This window comes from Pleuronectes platessa, chromosome 4 (assembly GCF_947347685.1).
Source record: "Pleuronectes platessa chromosome 4, fPlePla1.1, whole genome shotgun sequence".
Lineage (NCBI taxonomy): Eukaryota > Metazoa > Chordata > Actinopteri > Pleuronectiformes > Pleuronectidae > Pleuronectes > Pleuronectes platessa.
The window spans coordinates 5,815,164-5,836,806 of NC_070629.1; the positions used below are offsets into that span (position 1 = coordinate 5,815,164).

Genomic DNA, 21,643 nt, shown 5'->3' on the forward strand with positions numbered 1-21,643 from the left:
GTGAATGAGCTCATGACTGTGTCTGTGCCTTGGATGTGGTTTGAAATTGACTGCCACTTGTGTGTTTATGCAGTGGGTGTGTTTAGTGAAAGTGGGTATGCTTGTGTGTGTAGCCTGGTGGAATTGTGCACTGTTGTATGTTTGGTAAAATCCTATAAATCTAGATGCCCATTTTTTGGGTGTTGTCCAACTTGATTGAATAATATTATGTGGTCATATTATAAACAGTTTAAATTCATAGGCATCTAATATAGAGGCATATATTTCATGTGCACCCCTAGATATAAACAATACATCTGGTAGCTGTTGCACCTTTCTCTTCATGGACCCTTTGTTGTCTCAGTCTCTTCTATTTCTCCTCAGGTTCAAGCAAGGTTCCAGTAGTGTGTGAAAAGAGACAACACAGGCTTGTGTTAAGTTCTTTATTCTGGAAAGTCCAATGAAAAGTGCAGGTTCCCCTTTTGTCTGACGAGCGAATCAGCTGCCGTCCTCAGTGTGGCTGTGGTAAACAAATAGCTGGCTGACATGTGCATGACACAACATCTGTGATGTAAAATGTATTTAAATAGACCATGGGTTCATGAATTCTGCAACTGACTTTAGATTGTCTTGTGAATCATGTGTGAAAAATGACTTTTTACTAATACTTAATTACAGTCCACAATTCACAGTGTAATCATATTTAATGAATCAAGTTACTGATACCTCCTGTGCAGAGCTCGACCCAAATGTAGGAAGGCAAAGTGCAGAGAAAATATTTAATCAAAAACAAAAAGGCTTGATAATAAATCAAGCCTGATAATAAAAACAGAGCAGGAGACACAAGCTGTGTCTCAATTCAGGATTTGCATTCTTCAGAGGCTGCATTTGAAAACCAACACTTGTTTTACAGCGGTGCGACTAGATTGTCCTATTTCATAGACCCTTTAAATGCGGCCGACCCATGAGGCCGTTACAAAACACCAAGGAGCATTAAACTAGACCCTCATTTAATTTTGGTTCTGCCTACGCAGTCTAAGAAGGCCCTCTTCGTGGTCTGGGTAGACCGTGTCTTCCTAAGGACACAGAACCTGAATTAAGACACAGATATAGAGACAAACATTTTTAATGATTAAGAACACACAGTCAACCATGATTCTATTTTAATTCTGCAGAACAAGTGATTCCATCGGACTACATAGAGATCAATAGGTCTCCACCAGCGAGAGTGACAAATTCTTTGTGTCTCATTCTTATACACAAACGTGAGACTGTAATGGAGGGGCTGTTACAACCAGACACAGCATGGGGATGGACCTATTGACATAATCTTGCAGACAGTTGCAAGAGGATATGATGTGCTACCGAAACATTTGTGGTTTTGCAACTTCTCTGCATCTATATCATAACTCTCATGTGACCTCAGACGACTAGACTTCCTCTTGTCTGCTTCTCTGCAGCTGTTTGCAGTTATGAAACCTTGCTTATCACTAAGACTAGTAGAAAAACAGAAAGATTTGCTGTTTTTTCCATCACGTGTTGCAGCATTCTGAGTGCTGATAACATGGAGATGATGATTTCTATTTTCCAGTTTCTGCACTCCTTCTTTTGGCCTCTGTTGAATATCTGCGTTCAGCTTTTATATATAACTTACAAATGTTTCATCTGAATATGGTAAATCCTTTAACAAAGTTTTTTTTCTTTTAAACTGACAAAACCTGTTCAGCCAAACCAAAGGAGATGGAGTGACTCTGTGATCACTCACCGTGCTGTTTACTATCATGGAGAGGTCTTTTGCGTCTTCCAAATAAAAAGGGAAATTTAAAACCTATCACTTTTTCTTTTCCCAGTAAACACCCACCAATCAGCAGGTGGCAGGAACAGGGATGGATACTGGGGTAAAACTTAGTTCCTCTCTCTGAGCTGCTCCCGCCTCGTGGACCACGTCTCCACTCCCTAAAGCTTTTACAACGGAGAGTGTGTTACTGGGCAGTGACCCAGGGGAGATCTACGGGTTTATCCTCAGTGACAGGTTTCACACACAGCTTGTGGGCCAAGCCCACAAATAACAGCCAGGCGTCTTGTTTGCCATGATTCTGGGGCCTGTTTCAGATTACTCACCGGCTCTTTGAAGTCATCTGACGGACAAGCAGGGTTTTCCCCTGCATCTCTGCCAGAAAAAGATTGGGTCATCCATAGCTCTGCCACCCACCCACATATCGTGAATGACCTCTGAATAAGACGTGTGCTTACTTAGGCATCTGATCAGAGGGGCTGTAACAAAAGGTCCAGTGTGAGGTATTTCCTGATTTCACAGCGAAGTCCCTGCTGAAACACAAGCCACAGTGTGTTGCTTTTAGGAAAACTGCTGTCATCCTGCACCATTGTTTCATCAAAGGCCACAACTCAGACACTGTAACAGGCTATAAATATCTGAACTTTAAGCACAGTGGTGAAAACCTTCATACTTTCTCAGGAAAAATGAAACTCGAGTGGATAAAGCTTTTGTTAGAAAATCTGACTTTTTGTTGTTGTAACTACAGATGCGTTCTTTGAGTCATGTCAAAGATGGTATCCATTAAGTGAATAGCAAAAAATGAAAGAAAAAACATTGGATACAAATTTTAATGTGAGTTCTGGGGCCAACATTAGATGAATCAGGACTCTGTAGCTGAATCATGTTTTAGCCCTTTTTTAGTGCAGAATTCACTCACAGAGAATTCCTCTGATATTGACCCGTGTCGATCTGAAGTTTGCGCTATTGCAATTTTCTCTTTGACACTAATGTCTCATTTCCATGGAGCTTTTTTGTGTTTGCATAATATCGCACAATGCTATACAAGGCATGTGCCCTGTGTTCAATAAAAGAAAATGTATTTCTTGACAGATGGATGAGGACAGAGCCATGGGAGAGAAGCTACTGTTTTCATCGTCCAGTCTTATGGAAAACGAGCTTGGACAGAAAAGGCACAAATAATGCACAGAGACAAATAAATGAGTAGGTTAACGTATGAGGAGGCTTAAAGACTTAACTTTATATATCGACATTTTTCAAAACTAGCATGCTACCAAAGTTAGCTAAATGGCAAACTTTTCACTTCACACTAACATCCTGTGGGACACAGTACAAAGGTTATCATGTCAAAACTCCAGGGAAAAGGTCCAACATTTTCAAGGGATTTGAGAAAAAAAAAGGCCACATTAAATGAATGAATGGACTTTATTTTTAGACCCAGACAGCACAATTATTCTTATTATCGTATGCCCTGTAAAATGCAACTTCCCCTTCTGGACCGATTCTGGTAGACACACAAGCTGGAATCAGCCCAGATGTGGAGGTAAGAGTGTAAAAGCCAATAAAGACCCAGATTTTCAGTTTTTAACTTGCTATCTGTGGGATTTTGTAGAAACAAGGCCCACTTCCTGACGGTTGCTCATAAACAGATAATATGTAATTTAGTAGCATTCCCCTGCACTTTCCTCCACTTGTCCTCTCACCTTCAACTCTGATGTTTCCATTTCCCTTATTCTCTGATTCTTCTACTTTCTTCCATCACCCCTCTGAACGTTGTCCTGATGTGTATGATGTTGTGCTAATGCTAAAGGGATGCCAGTCTAGTTTTCTCTTTGATATAACCATTAATGCAAGTGGGATATTCACTCTTCTCATAAATGACCAACCATACACATTGGAATGTTATTATTGCTGATCAATAAAAGCAGTCTCTGACTTATGGTTTTATTTTGTTAACTTAAATATATATCATATACTTATGTAAATTCAATGATAATATGTATAAATACAAATGTGACACTAGTTTAAACATAATTCTTTGATTAAACACAGTATGTGCATATAGGTTTAGCATTTCCTGAACTTATATTTCTGTTTTATTTAAATATTATAAAGAAATTTCTTCTTTACATTATAATTTAGTGTGACTATGGAGCTTTATGGTGTCACATTGAGCGCCAGTGTGGCACATTACGCGTGGCACACATGTATCCTGAACCTGCCGCCCTCACTCACAGAAAGCTTTTGCTGGAACGTTACGGCGCTGTCATGGACCATTGAGAAATAAAAACGAGTAACCGAACCCAGACTCTAATCCGAACGGGACAATCGCTGGCAGAGGCTGCACCTCTAAAGAACTGGATCCCGGCAGACTGTGTCCCCAGGCGGCTTTCCATGGGAGGAGAGACCACATCAGTTGAGTTCCTCCAACAACGGGGCACTGGAACGATGTGGGAAACACATCAGGATATATGTTGTCGGATGTCATTGATGTGAAGTGATTTAAGTGTGTAATTGGCTCAGGTTTTTGTGGGTTGCTTTGGGAGTAATGAAGCTGGATTTTCACCCCCTCAAATAGTTGATAAGAGCTTCATCAGCCCGTGAGGGAAGTTGAGGCAGCATTTTCCTTCACACAAAGTACAATACCAGAGAAACTCCACCCACTGCTGGGTGTCACACTCAGTCCAGAAGTGTCAAGGAGCAAATCAACTCGGACACCGCGGCTGCGAGGCAGCGCACTGACTGTGGACAGGAGACAAAACATCCAGCTGAAAAAGTATTGACGTTTTTAACTTAAATGCGTTTTTGTGATTTTTAAATATGTTATGGGGTTGTTAGGATAGGTTTCTCCAGCGGGTATCAACGTGGCGTAAAATTATAGTCGTGCGTAAAAGTTAGTTTTTCCTTTGACGACCATGCGCAGTTTCTCTGAGCCGTGCGTCCCAAGCGCAGCTCCACACGCTTTTCCAACAAGAGCCGGAGATGCGCCCCTTCGAGGGACTGTCCTGAGCGGACACCCGCTCATCTCAGCCGTGACTGTATCCCCTCGAGGGTCTCCAGAGCCCCGCTTGGATCCGATGATTCACACATCTCCTCCGGGTCAGTCTGCGATTTTGTGTCGGCCTCACGAAATTCTGGAGGGAGGGGAGATGCAAGACGATCAGCCCAAAGTTTATTTGGAGGCCGGCGACCTTTGGAGACAATTCCACAAACGCGGCACTGAAATGATCATTACGAAGTCCGGGAGGTAGAGTAAATGCATAATATTTACGCATGGATGAAGCGCTACCGTGTTTTAATGAGTGCATGCTTCACGCCGTCATCACCCCACCCTGCAGGCGCATGTTCCCGCCGCTCAGGACCAGGTGCGTCGGGATGGATAGAAAGGCCAAATACATTCTCCTGATGGACATCGTGGCGGCCGATGACTGCAGGTACAAGTTTCATAACTCCCGCTGGATGGTGGCAGGGAAGGCGGACCCGGAGATGCCCAAACGCATGTACCTCCACCCGGACAGTCCGGCCACGGGGGAGCAGTGGATGTCCAAAGTGGTCAACTTCCACAAACTCAAACTGACCAACAACATGTCAGACAAACACGGATTTGTAAGTTTGGATTTTATGTATCATTTTTTATAACCAAGATGCTGCCATACAGGGCTTTTCAGGTTCAGGTGATTTTCTGTGATGTATAATGTATAATGTATATATATGATCTACACGTAATTAAGTCTTTCTTTATTATAAACATAAAAATGATCATTAAACGAGACGAATTAGAGATTATTTCCCAAGATTTCCAGATTTTTCTCATCTTTCAAAAACCTGTTCTTATTCTTATTCTTATTCGTATTCTTATTCGTATTATCTGCAGACAATCCTCAACTCGATGCACAAATACCAGCCGAGGTTCCACATAGTGAAGGTGAATGACATCCTCAAGCTGCCGTACAGCACCTTCAGGACCTATGTCTTCTCTGAGACTGAGTTCATCGCAGTGACAGCGTATCAGAACGACAAGGTGAGAGTTGGACTTGTTCACTCTGCAAAGGATTCACTTTGTCTGGACTCAAGAGCTCAATGTTTCATCATTTTCATTATTTTCATCATTGGCAGCTATTTCAGTCAGTAAAGACATTTCTCTGTTGTTAGATCACGCAGCTGAAAATAGACAACAATCCTTTCGCCAAGGGATTCAGAGAAATGGGCAACGGGAGAAGAGAAAAGAGGCAAGTTCATTATTTGAGTTATTGATTCATTAAATGTACAAGTATTGTTAGTATCATTATTATTAGTATTATTATTATAATACAAATCATTATTATAACTAGTATTTTTTAAGTAGTATTAGCATTGTTTTTATGGTTATTACTGACTTATTATTTGACTAGACTGGATTTAAATATCACAGCTGGGTCATGGTACACTTTTAATACTGTTTGGTAGTTTAATCTAGAACAAGGTACAGTGGCTACAAAGAGTCTTGTTTTGGATTTTGTGCATGGTCAGGTTTAAATTATAATGTTGAGCAATCACAATTTATTTGAAATTATAACACAAACATCTCTGGGTTGTTCTTGTCCATACTGGATACATCAGGCCCAATATGTGAACCTCTCAGTTTAAGACATCAACTAAAGCTAGCTGGAGTAAGGATTTAGTAAACCTGCAGTCTCGTCGCTGAAAATAGATTGTATAACATTTTGAGTTAGTTCTTCACAGGTAGCATCTTCATGCTTTGAGTCATTTCAAAGAGTTTGGACACTCTTCTGTCTGAAGTTTGAGGGAATGATGATCAGGGAAATAAAAATGAAACTCAGAGTGACAGCTACAGACTTAAAGGAATCATTGGAATCTATAATGATCATGGTTTCAAAGTTTATGTATTTTACAATATAACATCAGAGTGTATGTCCCATAGCTGAAGATCAGGAGAAGTTGATGATGCAACAGGCCAGTGACCCTAAACATCAAAGTAAATCTATACATAATCATTTTAAATCTGAAAATCCACACTTTGGAGTCAAGGCTCAGATCTTAACCCAACAGAAAACCTGTGGACTGAACTCCAAAAGACATGCATAACTTGTCCCTCTGAGCAACAAGGGCACACTGAGAAAAAAATTTCTAACCCGTAGTCCTGACCCTGGAAATTTAAGGATAAGGTTTGACTGTTGGGACAGGGTTAAAATGCTGGTGGGGAATAGAACAAATCATACCTTTTTTGTAATAAAAAGTCTGGGCCTAATCACCAGAAATAATAATATTGACAATCATAATAATGTCAACAAATATTTTGTATGAAATTATAAAAATTAGATTTTTTTTCAAGATCGCTGAATTACCCGATTGAGCATTTAATTGTGTCTGTATTATACCAGAGTCATGTACACCATGGGTTCCTAAACCTCAAAGTGACAAAACAAAACAGTTACATGATCAATTTAAAATGATATAAAACAGGTAAAAATAATCAAAGTCATCACACTGGAGTTGTCTCCACTGTGGTGGGAGAACCATACCAGTGTAAACAGTTTCAACCATAGCCCTCATATATAAAACACAGTGTCTTAGCCAGTAAAACGCTGCTGTTACCAGTATTCTCACATCAGTCTCACTCAGTTGTTGATGTTTTATCCTAAAAATCCGCAATAATTTCTATTATGTCAGGAAACTACAACATTCATCACAAAAACCTAAACAGATGCGGATGACCAACCTGAAACCTGAACCTATTCAAGATTCACCTCCACAATATCCCGGTAATCCTGAATCTCCAGGTGCAGAAACACAGACTCAACATATAATACTTGTTTTTTTTAATGCGTCACATTCAGTGATGCCACAAACAAGAACACAAAATCAATAATCTTGTTTTTGTTTTTCAAGATGCCGATGAAAGTGATGTTGATGAAAATGATCATGTTGTGGACATTCTTCAAGAGAAGAAAGAAACGAGACCAGGGCCAAAGATTTCCATCACAGGCAGCAGGGTACAGACTCCAGACAGAACTCAGAGAGAAACCGACTCAAGAAGCAGCCGTGTCCTTAGTACAACAGCTGATGGAGCGAGTGGATCTGAGCCTCAAGACTCCGAGAAGGAACAAATGTGCAAATTGCACAGCACTGTTGCTCAGAGTTGTGTTTATCCACTGGAATCAAACAGCCACCTGTGGGATCCGAGCAGCCCCAGCAGTGTATACCGCTCTGCTCAGGTGAACACCTGGAACAGCTGCAGCGCTGCGGACAGAGCGGCATCGTGTGGACTGAACCCGGCAGCAGCCTTCAGGACTCCATCAGCTGCAGGGTTTCCCTTCAGCCTCCAACAGCACGCACTGGTGCAGGTAAACACAGAACCAATGACCTGCTGATCAAACACTTGAAATACTTACAGGACACATGCATTTCCCTAATAGATGGATCAATCTGAAGATCTCTGACTCACTGAGCTAACATGGTTGAAAAAAAGATCAAGATCCTTACACAAGTTTCAATATTTCACTGGAAGTGTAATTTAACAGAACTGAGCATTCAGTAAGTGTACAGAAGCACAGAAGTGTTTTGAATAAATTATCGCACTCTTAAAAGTGAAATTACTCATCATCCCCAGCATTTTGATGGGTTTCCATATAGCAGTATAATGATTGACATAAACATTTTTTTTCTATATAAACTAATAATATATTATAATTTTAGGTTTATATTCTGATATCTATTATATATTAATGTATATTAAAATATTATTCTGATGATTGAGGCATACTTGTATGTGTAAACTGGGCTTTGCTGCCTGAGCTGCACATGAAAATCGAATAATGGAGGTGTTTTAAATTCCTGATTTTCAACCACAAAGTAGCACAAAAGTTATTTCTTGATGACCATCCAGTGAAATTAATGCGGTCAAAATCCACAGTCCGCATTCCTGGAAAGATTTTTGTAAATAACCTACTGGGAATCAGCATTGATCTTTTTGTGAAATTCAAAGTAATTAAAGGAATTCATGGGATGTCATTATGCAAATAAAAGTATTATGGGACACATTATACTTCTCGCAGCATATGGTATAAACTGCTCTTTAAGCCTGTCAGGACTCATGATTGGACCTGAGCTGTATCTTTAATTCCTTATATGTTGTATGTGTTTCCTTCTCGTTAACAGGACCTGTTGGGTCTTTCCCACTTTGGAGGCCTTGTGTTTTATCCTTTCACCAGCTTGTCTCTACGGTCCAAAGTGGATTTCAGAGCCTGCCCAAGTGTCCACAGCCGGGACTACTTCACCTATCCGATGTTATCTTCATCTGTTCCTCGTGTGATTGGCGGCGGATTGAAATATCTCATCCCTGATCTGCTAATGCTTCCCACAACAGAGCAGGAGAACTTGGTTGATGATGCGGACATTGACTGCAGTAAGGACGAGTCACAAACAGGGAGACAATTCTGATCTAATCTTAAATGGAGTTACTGCTGCTCTGAAATGTCCCTGCATGAGGTGGACCCACTCCCAGCTACACACTTGAAAGGCTCTTCTGTGAATGTCAAAATGAAAATTGAGGGTCAACTTGCATTTTGGTAAAGTCTGTATCTTCCTGAAAATGTGACCCAAGGTTGAATCACTGTTTTGATGAAATTTGCTTTATTTCAACAAAATGTTGCTGAGTTTGTAAATAACATCCTAAATTGTTATATAATTAAAATGCCGGTTGGTGGATGACATGGAAGCTGAATTTATGTCTTTTCTAGAGTCAGAAAAGGTCACATCTTTGAATCCAGAAACCAGAAGAAAAGTCCAGTGTGTCTGAATTAGGAGGAGCAGAAATGTAATACAATATTACTAATGATGCTTTCATTATTCCTGAACCTGAGAATTGTTGTGTTTTTTCGTTAGAACTGCTTCACTGAGTCCGCCATGATGCACCTCCCTCCAGACTCCAACAGACCAATCAAACACAGTCACATGCAGTCAAATGTCAAAGGTCAAAGTTTAACTCCGTATGAAGCTATACCGCGGATTTGCTTCGCTACAGGAAACTTATCTTTCATTTGCCCCTTTGCTTGCATCGATTGGAGGTGGGCAGTGGGCAGAGCTTGGCCACTGCTACATTCACTTATTTGATCGTGCCCTCAGAACAGGAGGGGTGAGGGGAGGCAGTTAGTTGCAATATGCATCTTCACCTCCAGAAGCCACTACATCCTACAAACTGAAACAATTTTCTGAACAGAGTTTGGCCTTTAAATTGTCGAAATTGACTTAAGAAATGTAAAGTCCAAGGATTTAAACACACGCAAATTTAAGTAAATACCTCAAAGACATTTACTTTCTTGGCATTTGAAGAATGCATGGATGCATGCAAACATCAGTGTATTGGTGTATTGGTCAATACAATTCTTTTTCCTCAAAGACTGAAACAATAAATAATGAAAACTTATGTTTCAAAGAGTTTGTTTGTGTAACTGGTCCCTAAAATATTGTCTTCTATCTATCTTTATACATTTTTAAATATCCATCCATGTTGCACTGGAGGAGTACCTGGAGGAAGGAAATGCAGAAGAACCCGGATCCTCACTGGCAACATGCTGGCCTCAATTTGAATATTGTCATAGAATAAAGAAAGATCAATGCTGTGAATAAAATATATATCAGGTACTTGAATTAAATGGGTCAGCAGTCAGAAATCCAGCTTCTATGCATCATCAGTACGAGGATCAAATGTGAACAGAAATCCCTGGAAATAAACTACAGGCTTCTGTCATCACATCACTCATTACTAGAAACAGTGCCCTTTTTCCTTGGATGATTTTTTAAAAATAAAGCAATTATGCCATGTATGCATGCACAGATATTTAAAAAGTCAGTATGTGATTCATGATGACTTTTAGACAATCATGTATGTGGTCAAAACCCAGAACAGGAAGAATCATGTAAGTACATTAACTTCAAATGCCCAACCACAAGTGCTACATGTAAGTGCAACTAAAGGAGGAGATGTGTCTTTAGTCTGCGGCGGAAGATGTGCAGACTTTCTGCTGTCGATGTCAATGCGTAGCTCGTTCCACCATTTAGGAGCAGTGTTGCCAACTCCTCAGTAAGGAGAGCAGCTATTGGCTGTCCTAAAAGTCGCTAGATGTCGCTAAATGACGTCATCGCCTAATTTGCATAATGTAATGGTCGCTATAGGACGCACGGAAAGTGAGAAAAAAACACCCTAAATATCTTTAGAACTTAAAATAAGCTTTCTTCTACAGAAGCGTATTACATTCACTTCACAAAAAAATTATTCTGTTTTTCTGGGATTATTATCTCAGAAATTCCGAGACAAAAGCCCCAAAAAATAAAAAATAAAATTGAATGCAATACGCTTCCGTATTCTTCTGTTGATTATTTTTTTATCTTGCCATTGAAATAGGCCATCACTTCTCAAAATAACCTCATGACTTTAATGCTGGATCTAGTCCCACATACATAAATCGATTTTGTCCTGTATTGTTAAATGTTAGAATATCAAATTTAATCAAAAGGCTGTTATGTAGGGTGGAACGTCTAGCTCTAGGTCCAACCCTCATGCTTTGATGTGCGCCGCAGGATGATGTGCGCTGCAGGATGAAGTGCGCCACAGGACGATGTGCCTGCAGGATGAAGAGCGCTGCTGGATGATGTGCGCCGCAGGATGATGCCAATGGCTGCAGGATGATGTGCGCCATATGCTCCGCACAATGATGTAAGGTGATGATGATATGCACTGCAGGATGATGTGCGCCGCACGATGATGTGCGGTGATGATGTGTGCCTAAGGATGATGTGGGCAGCAGGATGAAGTGCGCCACAGGACGATGTGCGCCACAAGATGATGTGCGCCAATGTGCTCTGATGTGCGCCCAAGGATGATGTGCGCTGCAGGATGATGAGCGCCGCACGATGATGTGCGGTGATGATGTGCACCGCAGGATGATGTGCCGCAAGATGAAGTGCGCTGCAGGATGATGTGCGCCGCAGGATGATGTGCCCCGCAGGATGATGTGCACCTCACGATGATGTGCGCCACAGGATGATGTGCGCTGCAGTATGATGTGTGCCGATGATGTGCGTTGCAGGATGATGTGCGCCGCACGAATATGTGAATATGATATGTGCTGCATAGGGATGCACCGATTTATCGGCCGAACATCGGTAGCGGCCGATATTCACCTCGTTAACTGATATCGGCTTATCGGTAATAAACTTGACTTTCACCGATATCATTGGCCGATGTTCATATTTGTGGTAAAACCGCTGGGCACGTGCCACGGCTGGGGGAGCAGTCGCTCCGTCGCCCTCCTCTCCGCGCCGCCGGAGGCTCAGTGTGCGGCACCGGGAGGTCCTCATCCGGTGCCGCCTAACGGCGTCGCTGGTGCGGGGCTTTCTTTCTCTTGGACCGCGGGGCGGTGTCCATCGCCGGCACGGAGGGGACCGGGTACGCGGTCAGCGGCGGCCACTCTGGACGCGTGTCGGGCCCTTCTCGCGGATCACCTCAGCTACGGCGACCGCTGGGGGAACCCTCCGGCTGGCGCCTAGCAGCTGACTGAGAACTGGAGAACTGTCATTTGCCAGCACCTCGGCACACAAAACACACTGAGGACGTTGCTCAGTCGTGCCAGTGACGGTGAAACCAAACTGCAAATAGCTCTCGTCATATTTGCAAAGCTTTGGCTTCTTCGCAACTGGCGCATCGGTTGCCTGACTTTTACGAATCAGAAACTTGTCCATGGTTGTGTTTGTTTGATGATACAGTGTGTGTGATGTTGACTGGACACGATCCATACGCAGCACGATACGCAAGTACTAATGTTTTGAGGCGAATGGGGGCAGCCACTTATAACCAGTAAAGGGAGCGGAAAGGGAGCAGTTCATAATAATGCATTACGCAGCCTTTTACACATACTAACTCCGTAGTAACACATCCAAAGACAGTATTTGAACTGTACGACAATTTTTAAAGACAGAAGTAAGATTATAATGTAAAACCTACAGCCTCTACTACAGTGGTGAGGCTCCTCTGACTTTCTGACTCGAGTTGCAGGTTTTGACTCGGGGGTCAGAAATTCTGAGTGATATCAATGTATTATCATTGTGCTGGCCTGCATCATTCTTTTTATAATTGCACATATTTATTTAAAAGTTACATCTTTTGATGCTGGAACCTATGTACATCAAAAGTGTATATATTCAATATTTTATGTGTCGTTTCAAGAGCATTTAAATACTAAGACTTGTAATCTACACTTCACACCACTTGGTGGCGGTAGTGCGCTGAACCATTATTTCCCAACCGCCAATACATGTGAAGAAGACAGTGCCCCAAATAAACAGTACTGTCGCTGTCCCCGTGGATGTTGACGAGGATGAATGTGTCGGTTTGAGAGCGACGATGATCTCGGTGAGTTACATTCTGCTGTGCGGACAGTTCCTCCTGCTGCTGACCGTCATTCTGTTACAATGTCTGGGCGGAATTCACTCTCACAACTCCTCCACCACCGAGACCCCTGCTTCCTCTCCGGCCCGGGGAGCCACCGGGTTCCCGTTCAGCGAGCAGCCGGAAGACCCGGTGAAGTACGATATCCCGGTGGACACTGAGAACGACAACGAGACGTACGAGTACAGACCCCCGTCTCCCGTGGTCCTCTGCAGCTATCTGTGAGTACCCTGTCCTTTATATACAGTCTATGACCCAGCGTCCATTATATACAGTCTGTGGCCCAGCGTCCATTATATACAGTCTGTAGTCCAGTGTCCATTATATACAGTCTGTGGTCCAGTGTCCCTTATATACAGTCTGTGGCCCAGTGTCCCTTATATAAGGTCTGTGGCCAAGTGTCGCTTATATACAGTCTGTGGCCCAGTGTCCCTTATAAACAGTCTGTGGCCCAGTGTCCCTTATATACAGTCTGTGGCCCAGTGTCCCTTATATACAGTCTGTGGCCCAGTGGCCCTTATATGCAGTATGTGGTCCAGCGTCCATTATATACATTCTGTTGTCCATTGTCCCTTATATTAAGTATGTGGTCCAATGTCCATACAGTCTGTGGTCCAGTGTCCCTTATATGCAGTCTGTGGTCCAGTGTCCCTTATAAAAAGTCTGTGGCCCAGTGTCCCTTATATACAGTCTGTGGCCCAGTGTCCCTTATATACAGTCTGTGGCCCAGTGGCCCTTATATGCAGTATGTGGTCCAGCGTCCATTATATACATTCTGTTGTCCATTGTCCCTTATATTAAGTATGTGGTCCAATGTCCATACAGTCTGTGGTCCAGTGTCCCTTATATGCAGTCTGTGGTCCAGTGTCCCTTATAAAAAGTCTGTGGCCCAGTGTCCCTTATATACAGTCTGTGGCCCAGTGTCCCTTATATACAGTCTGTGGCCCAGTGGCCCTTATATGCAGTATGTGGTCCAGCGTCCATTATATACATTCTGTTGTCCATTGTCCCTTATATTAAGTATGTGGTCCAATGTCCATACAGTCTGTGGTCCAGTGTCCCTTATATGCAGTCTGTGGTCCAGTGTCCCTTATAAAAAGTCTGTGGCCCAGTGTCCCTTATAAACAGTCTGTGGCCCAGTGTCCCTTCTATGCAGTATGTGGTCCAGCGTCCATTATATACAGTCTGTGGCCCAGTGGCCCTTATATGCAGTCTGTGGTCCAGCATCCATATTATACATTCTGTTGTCCAGTGTCACTTATATACAGTCTATGGTCCAGTGTCCCTTATATTAGGTATGTGGTCCAATGTCCATACAGTCTGTGGTCCAGTGTCCCTTATATACAGACTGTGGTCCAGCACCAATCTCCTGCTGATGTGACTCCATTAGCATGCTAGCTACCTAAATAGGTATTACAACCATAATACATTGTATCCCGAACATACTGCAAGAACATAATAATCAAATGCTGGTCGTTAGCGTTGTTCTACATTTGACAAAAAAATGAACATGTTAGGTTGTCAGGTTTTATGTACGGAGCTTGGCGTGAATATGCTGTTACAGATGATCAGAACTTCCCAATACAGAGACATTCCACATCCCTCACTCTCTCATCTCTTTCTTCCATTTGACGATGAAGACCTGATGAGTTTGTCTACTGTCAGGACCCTGTGGATCACGCAGGAAACTACAGTGCTCTGCAGGAGTTGGGCCACGGTTGTGTCGGGGTAAGTGTTGTTTGTGAAGTTGGTGTCATGTTGTCAATGACAGAGCACTTCCCTTACAGGTTCTTTGTTTGTTTGTATCACCAGTGGGGCGGCCAGACTCAGAAAGAAGTGAACCTCACTCGTGTGATATGCACTGCACTCGATGATATAGAGTGTGCCGGATCCAGAGAGTTCCTCCGAGGAGAAGTGCCCTGCATCAAGTAAGTGATAACAGAACTGTCACACCCAACTCCATTTAAAAACTCTATGAACTGTTAAGGAAGACTGAGACCCAATTCAGACCTGGTGTTAGCATTCACCCTTCCATGTCATTTAGCTGAAGCTTTTATCCTAAGCAACTTACAATTAATGCATTCAACATTTTATGAGGGGCCATTTTTTTGTGGGGGGGATCCGCATCTTAACCAAGGACGCTTCAGCATGGGCTGGGATTCAAGCTGCTGACCTTCTGGTTGGAGGACAACTGCAGTACTCTAGCTGTGTATATTCATTCATTCAGCCCCTCCCGACTCTGCTCTCCCTGTCTTGCTTGCACCAACACACGCACGCACGCACGCACACACAAACACACACACACACACACACCTACACAAGCACCGTCATCACACACGCCTGCAACAGCTTAATAAGGTCTTCGCAAACACAAATTACCTACTTATTTATTTGCATATAGAGTTGGGAATATAGCCTACATATGCAAGGTTATTAAGATTATGTAAGTGTAAGCACAAAGTATATCAGAGTAAAGGAAAATATATAGATATTAATGTTAATGTTAATATTAATAAGGATAAAATAATACTGCATTGTGCCACTTTGTTAGACTCCTACTGAAACATGTGAAGCAGAGGCACAGACACAAAAGGCTTTCACATTATATATTCAATCCTAGGGGAGGGAATCTTATCATATTATCGATCAACTGGATCAAAGAATTTTACTTCTGCTTTTTTTTTTCCATTGTGTGACCACTAGAGATGCATCTTCACCAGCCTCCTGATCTGTGCTTTAATAAAGTAATCTGACTACATCAGTCTGTAACAGTGGTCAGTGCTCTCCAAACTGATTTGACATCCATTCAGTTTAAGACTTGTGAGCTGCGTTTGTAGCCTTTACTGAATCAGGGTGTCCCCGCCTGTCCGCCTCGGCAGCATCGAGGTTTATTACTCTGCTGGTCAACAAGACATTCTTTTCCTCTAAAGTTTTCTAATCACTCACACTTAGATCCGATCTTTATAAATACCTTTTGAATTCATTTTTATGTTCCTGGATAAATGGGACGTCACTTCTTCTACAACAATGAAGTTAAACAAAAACTCTGTGTTGTCTGATAATCTGCGGGAGGTTCCTCTCCGGTCTGCAGCCTGTGTGTGTCTCGGTCACACACAAAAACTGACCACATGTATTTAGTTATTTATCAGTGATGAAAGATCATGAATCTGGATTGTTCCAGGCGCTTTAACTCTGATGTCCTGACTGTGCGCGTCTCGTGTTTAAATACATGTGTCATGACTCTGCTGTTCAGGTCCTAATAACTTCTTATTAGTGTTGGTGTTAAGAGGGGGTGCCGAGGGATGACACTCAGAGACCCTGACCCGGTGAAAGAGGACCGGACCTTTAATGTGCGTCTGTCCTTATCCTGAAGAAGTGCTGGTTATAATATGTGGATGCATGTATTTGAGGCTAAGGACAAGGTGGCAGAGCTGAGTACTAATTAACCTTTTCTTTTAAATGAGCTTGTTTGCATGTACTTCAATTAAATTGTATATGCACAAATCACAATTTGCCTAATAGGACACAATTTTTAAAAGGTGCTACACCCTCTTTATTTTAACCCCTCGATTATCATGAGGAAAGCTTCGTAAGTTCATAAAATTCAACTGATGGAGTTGTATGTGGTAATCATGACAGCAACAGAGATTCAATACAATAATTAAAGAAAAGAATGAGAAGAAAATATTTTAGAGTGACGTGCATGAAGATGTAAATCAAAAATATGTTTAATATTGACTGTAATTAATGCTTTCCATCCATTTATTATGGACTGTAGCTAAACTGGATGTTTCCAGATGTGCAAATTAACTCAGTACTTATATTTGAAACTGATTCAGTTTAATGACATAAAAATACTGTAGTATCATGTTGACCACTAGAGGGCAATGTTTACAAACGTGTAGAACCACCACCTCACCCTTTATCCACAGCACCCCATGTTCACTCAGCGTCTCCCCATTCACCAGCACATGAGGGTAATCTCTATATAAACTGCACCCAGATCAGAGATATGCAGCAGCTGGACACGATCAAAGCAACATCTGTACAAAGAAAATCCAGCTGTGGGTTTCATACTGCCTTTGTAGAGTCTGTAATGTCCTTTTTTCTTTCTGTACCGCATCCACATCCTTATACTGTACGCAACAGATATTATATTGATTGAGTCGGTATTTGCATCTTTAAACTCATTATCATAATTGATTTCCATAACATCTACTTGAATATTAGGATATTTATTATTTTACTCTGAACACTATTGTTGATTTTTCCCTCTTGCTCACTCTCTCCCCTGTATGTGTTTGGCCGCTGGTTTTCCACAGATACACTGGACACTACTTCATCACCACTCTGCTGTACTCCTTCTTCCTGGGTTGTTTCGGGGTCGATCGCTTCTGCCTGGGTCACACCGGCACCGCTGTGGGGAAGCTGCTCACCCTGGGAGGCCTGGGGATCTGGTGGTTTGTGGACTTGATTCTGCTCATCACCGGCGGCCTGATGCCCAGTGATTATAGCAACTGGTGCACATACTACTGACACCAAAAGAATGGTGTGACCAAGGACTCTGACCACCTCCCGGTTCGATCAATTTAATATTGAGTCCGAGGACCTGCTGAGGAGTCTGGGGAAAAATGATTTCATTCAAATTGAATTCACTTGAAATTTACGACCTTGAAAAGAAAAGACCTCTGAATGACTCTCTCCAGGCTGACGGGGATCTCAGTCCGTTCTTTTTAGTACTAAATCGTAAACTAAGGTAACCTTGACGCCGGTTTCGTTCAATTAGCCTGAGCCACAGAAAAAAGTGATTTATCGTCGCCTTTTAGTTCTGATCTGTTTGGTTTCTTCACACTGAGTTATTACAAACAAACCTACATATCAACAGGAAGTCACATGGACTGACAGATAGCTTATTGATTGGACAGTTGTGGCATCTGTCATCCTGCAGCATCATTGCTGCGGTGACACACATGGAAAATTAAATTGAAAAAAAAAACATGACGGCACAGCTTATGTCTGTATTTCCTGTGTGGCTGCTGTGATTCATTCTGTGATTCATAATGAGGACACAAGCAGAGTTCACCTTCTAACATTACTGTATACGCTGCTCATGAGAATACTTTCTGGACAGTGCAAGGTCTGTAGACCTGCTAAATTAAAATTGTGTTTAGTGTTTAGATCAATGCTAAAATCACATATCTGCATTTATAAACTCATAAAACCACAAACTAACTGCACACGCTGACCAGTCTGCTCCACAGAGCCCCTGCCTAGGTGTGACAAATTCTAAGTTGTGTGAAAGATTGTATGGACTCAGCTGGACTCTGGGTGACTGGTGCGGTACAGAGGCAAGATGACCAACCAGAGGACTTTGTGATTGTAGACGCAGTGTCAGAGGTTTTTAAAGTGGGAGGAGGGCCACCCCACAGTTTCAGGGGAGGCTCTGGGAATGGAAGTAATCTGGTCAAAGAGAGAGCTGAAAGTTTTTTTTATGTTTCTTTTCACACATTGCCAGAGTCAGAAACTCATAGATGCCTCAGGAAAGAGAAACAAAGTTATTAAGATGAGGTGAGCAGTTTTTTTTAGAGGAGGCATTGTGTTATCTTAGCAGCAATTCCTGGAATGCCAACTGTTATCAAGTTATTCTGTATAAGCAGCATATATAAAAAACCCAATCATTTATTTAAAGTTAATGAAATAAGACAAAACAGTAACCATCCCTCCTATATTATTGTGTTATTTTTTACGATGTGGTTCAGCAGGATTTTCTCTCACTATCTCTAAAGGGGTAGTGCTGATGATGATGACTGTCCAATCAACAAATAATCTATCAATCATGTTTACTTCTCTTGGTTTATTTGTATTTAACGAGAATTGTTTTTCCTAGATTGAGTGTTGACCTGACCTACAGTCTCTCAGAACGTTTTGACGGCAGATAGTTAAGCACGTCCTGCTTTGTTTTCCACATCCTGGAGAGTTTTGGGTTTGATGAATGATAAAAAAACACAATTTTGTCTTGATAAACGTCTTATTCTGCAAAGTTCACATAACATAGCTGACAGCGTCTGATCATTTTCAGGATTATGCATGTCAACCAAAAATCCTCCTCTCCACTTGAACTTGGAGCAGTGATTTTAGAACCATTCTACAGCCTGAGAGCAACATCCTACACGACTCATTATCTGTTCTTTCCTCCTCCTTTCCCAAGTAGCCCGGCTTCGGCTCTTCACGGTCTTCTGCTGCTGGAGGCTATCACATTTTTGAACTTCTCTGTTGCTCTCCTGCCTTCAACTGTATTTAGACTGATTAACTTTTCAGCCTCGAGCAAGTAAGAACGCAGAACTACAGATGGATGGTGATCACATAACTGAGGTGGTGATTTAGTAGTTTTGAGACGTGGAAAGCAGAATCTTCCTCTGTCGAAAAAACTGAAACCTTACCTCTGAGCTGTGTGGGAGCACTTCTCTCCTTAGCATTCAGGAGTTGAGCTTGGCCCTGTCCAAATGTCTGAAACTTAAACAAATTCAGATTTTCATTAGCTTTATCCAGCTAAGCTCAGGTCTCGAGTTAAATATTAAAATCCTCACCTTTTATCCTGCTTTGTTAAATTCCTCGTTTTACCCCAAGTGGAAGGTTAATGTGCTCTTTTCATGTATCGAGCAGGTTTCATTACCCAAGGATCCATAAAAACCCTTTGAGGTGTTGTCATAAAAGGTTGAAGGAGACATGATCGTCAACGTGTCGACCGCTGTCATCCTGCAGCAGCAATTTGCTTTTAGCAGGCAATATATTTTCAGGCGACTAAACATCTTTTGGAGAGGGTGAGCAGTAAATCACAGCTTTCCATATTGCAATTTTCCATTTAATTCACAAAGTGTTAATGCAAGCTAAAAAAAATAGAGTTTATAGTTATAGAGTTTTTCCATGTCCGGGGTCTTGTCTTCAATCTGAATGTAATGTTTTCTTTGTTAAACCCAAACTCAGATCCGCTGAGTCGCCCTGCATTTGTATAAAACATGGTGTGTGGTGAAACCTTAATGTTGTGGGTGCTCTGCTTTGTAAAATACTGTATATAATATCGACCTGCCCAGCAGAAGCTTGGTTTTATATTCTTTAACTTTAATCCACTGTACTATTTATTATTGCCTTATGTTTTTGTGTTGAGGCATACATGTTCCTTGGAGCGAGTTCTTTGGTAAATTTGCGTAATTTTTTTCAACTTCTGCTAAAATAAAAATAAGCTAAAAAAAATTGTCCTTATCTTTTTTATTCAAACTACACACGTGCTCCAGGAAGAGAATCTCCCCTGTAACAATGCAGGGGAGGGAGTGTTGTATTAAAACTGTCATTATGACTCAATAAAAAGTATCAGGTTGAGTGTGTCCTCTTCATTCTCTGACTGGATTTAATGGGCTGTGCTCAGTGAGGTGTAGAATGTCAATGAGAGACTGAAGAACAAGGACTGGCCATATATAATATTTATTTACATAAGTATTATAAGGGCTATAACACAACCTTAATCACAATCTCTCTTGTGGTAAAAAGAGTGAGTGGAATATTTTATGGGAGAGTAAATATGCATGAACTTCATAAAAACATGAAGTCTCACACGTGCTGGTGTCAGAGGCTCAGTGCACTGACCTGTGCTCTCAATATTTCAACCAAACTCATTCTGATCATTCGTAATGACAATACACATCCAGCTCATGGGTTTCAGTCAGTCCTCAGTAAGATCAGCACATAATGTTGAGCACACAGTTCACTTTTGATGGATCGTTTCCCCCACATTAGAAATCAAGTTCTTACTTAAAGGTTCAAGTGTGTAGAATTTAGTGACATCTACTGGTGAGGTTGCATTTTGCAGCTCACCACCCTCTCCTTCCAACATGAAAGAGAACCTGGGTAGCCTTCAGTTGTCATAAAAACTCAAAAGGCGTTTATAATATCATCGTAACCACCATGTCTTGCCAATGTAATTAGGATCGGACTAATTTCAATCAGGAAGGCTTTCTCTATGTCTCATTCATTCTTAACCCTCTTTCACTCTCTCCGCCTCTTCCAATCAGCTGACTGTTGGATGTTTAATGTAAATCCAATCCGATTTTGCCATGATGTCAATCACCCGATGTTGTCGTTGCTGTCAAAGTATGAATCCGGCTCCTCTCAGCTGTTGTCAGGTGTCATTTCAGTGAACCCTCCTCCTTCCCGGGCTCCATATCCAGAGCCCTGGTTCAGTCCACTTATATCCTCTCATTCAGATCCTCAACCTTTCTGCGATCCTTTCCTATACGCAAATGTATTGTCCTGCATGACAAAACATTTCAGAAATATGTATCTCTTGATTAAACTGGGGATCCTTTGATCTTCATTATATTTTGATAAAGCAAATACATATTAGTTGTTAATGGAGAAAAAAGCCTCCC

At 41.8% G+C, this 21,643-nt stretch overlaps 2 protein-coding genes across 2 annotated transcripts; both read left to right on the forward strand.

Annotated features, from left to right (window-relative positions):
* The first annotated feature begins 3,999 nt into the window (after positions 1 to 3,999).
* Positions 4,000 to 10,199, forward strand: LOC128439007 (T-box transcription factor TBX2). The gene is made up of 7 exons (XM_053421809.1): positions 4,000 to 5,021; positions 5,113 to 5,380; positions 5,649 to 5,795; positions 5,927 to 6,003; positions 7,445 to 7,554; positions 7,664 to 8,118; positions 8,933 to 10,199. The coding sequence occupies exons 1-7, from the start codon at positions 4,690 to 4,692 to the stop codon at positions 9,212 to 9,214; spliced, it is 1,671 nt and encodes a 556-aa protein (XP_053277784.1). The 5' UTR covers positions 4,000 to 4,689; the 3' UTR covers positions 9,215 to 10,199.
* Positions 10,200 to 13,089: 2,890 nt separating this feature from the next.
* On the forward strand, positions 13,090 to 20,595 carry tm2d2 (TM2 domain containing 2). The gene is made up of 4 exons (XM_053421024.1): positions 13,090 to 13,441; positions 14,861 to 14,948; positions 15,033 to 15,148; positions 17,543 to 20,595. Exons 1-4 carry the CDS (start codon positions 13,176 to 13,178, stop codon positions 17,754 to 17,756), a joined length of 684 nt encoding a protein of 227 aa, XP_053276999.1. The 5' UTR covers positions 13,090 to 13,175; the 3' UTR covers positions 17,757 to 20,595.
* The last annotated feature ends 1,048 nt before the right edge of the window (positions 20,596 to 21,643 follow it).

Excerpts from the sequence above, each read along its gene's own strand:
- LOC128439007 (XM_053421809.1), top strand. The coding sequence starts at position 4,690 with ATGCGCAGTTTCTCTGAGCCGTGCGTCCCAAGCGCAGCTCCACACGCT. Across the intron at positions 5,796-5,926 it reads CAGCGTATCAGAACGACAAG|ATCACGCAGCTGAAAATAGA; the intron begins GTGAGAGTTGGA and ends CTCTGTTGTTAG. Across the intron at positions 8,119-8,932 it reads AACAGCACGCACTGGTGCAG|GACCTGTTGGGTCTTTCCCA; the intron begins GTAAACACAGAA and ends TCTCGTTAACAG.
- tm2d2 (XM_053421024.1), top strand. The coding sequence starts at position 13,176 with ATGATCTCGGTGAGTTACATTCTGCTGTGCGGACAGTTCCTCCTGCTG. Across the intron at positions 13,442-14,860 it reads GTGGTCCTCTGCAGCTATCT|ACCTGATGAGTTTGTCTACT; the intron begins GTGAGTACCCTG and ends TTGACGATGAAG. Across the intron at positions 14,949-15,032 it reads TGGGCCACGGTTGTGTCGGG|TGGGGCGGCCAGACTCAGAA; the intron begins GTAAGTGTTGTT and ends TTGTATCACCAG.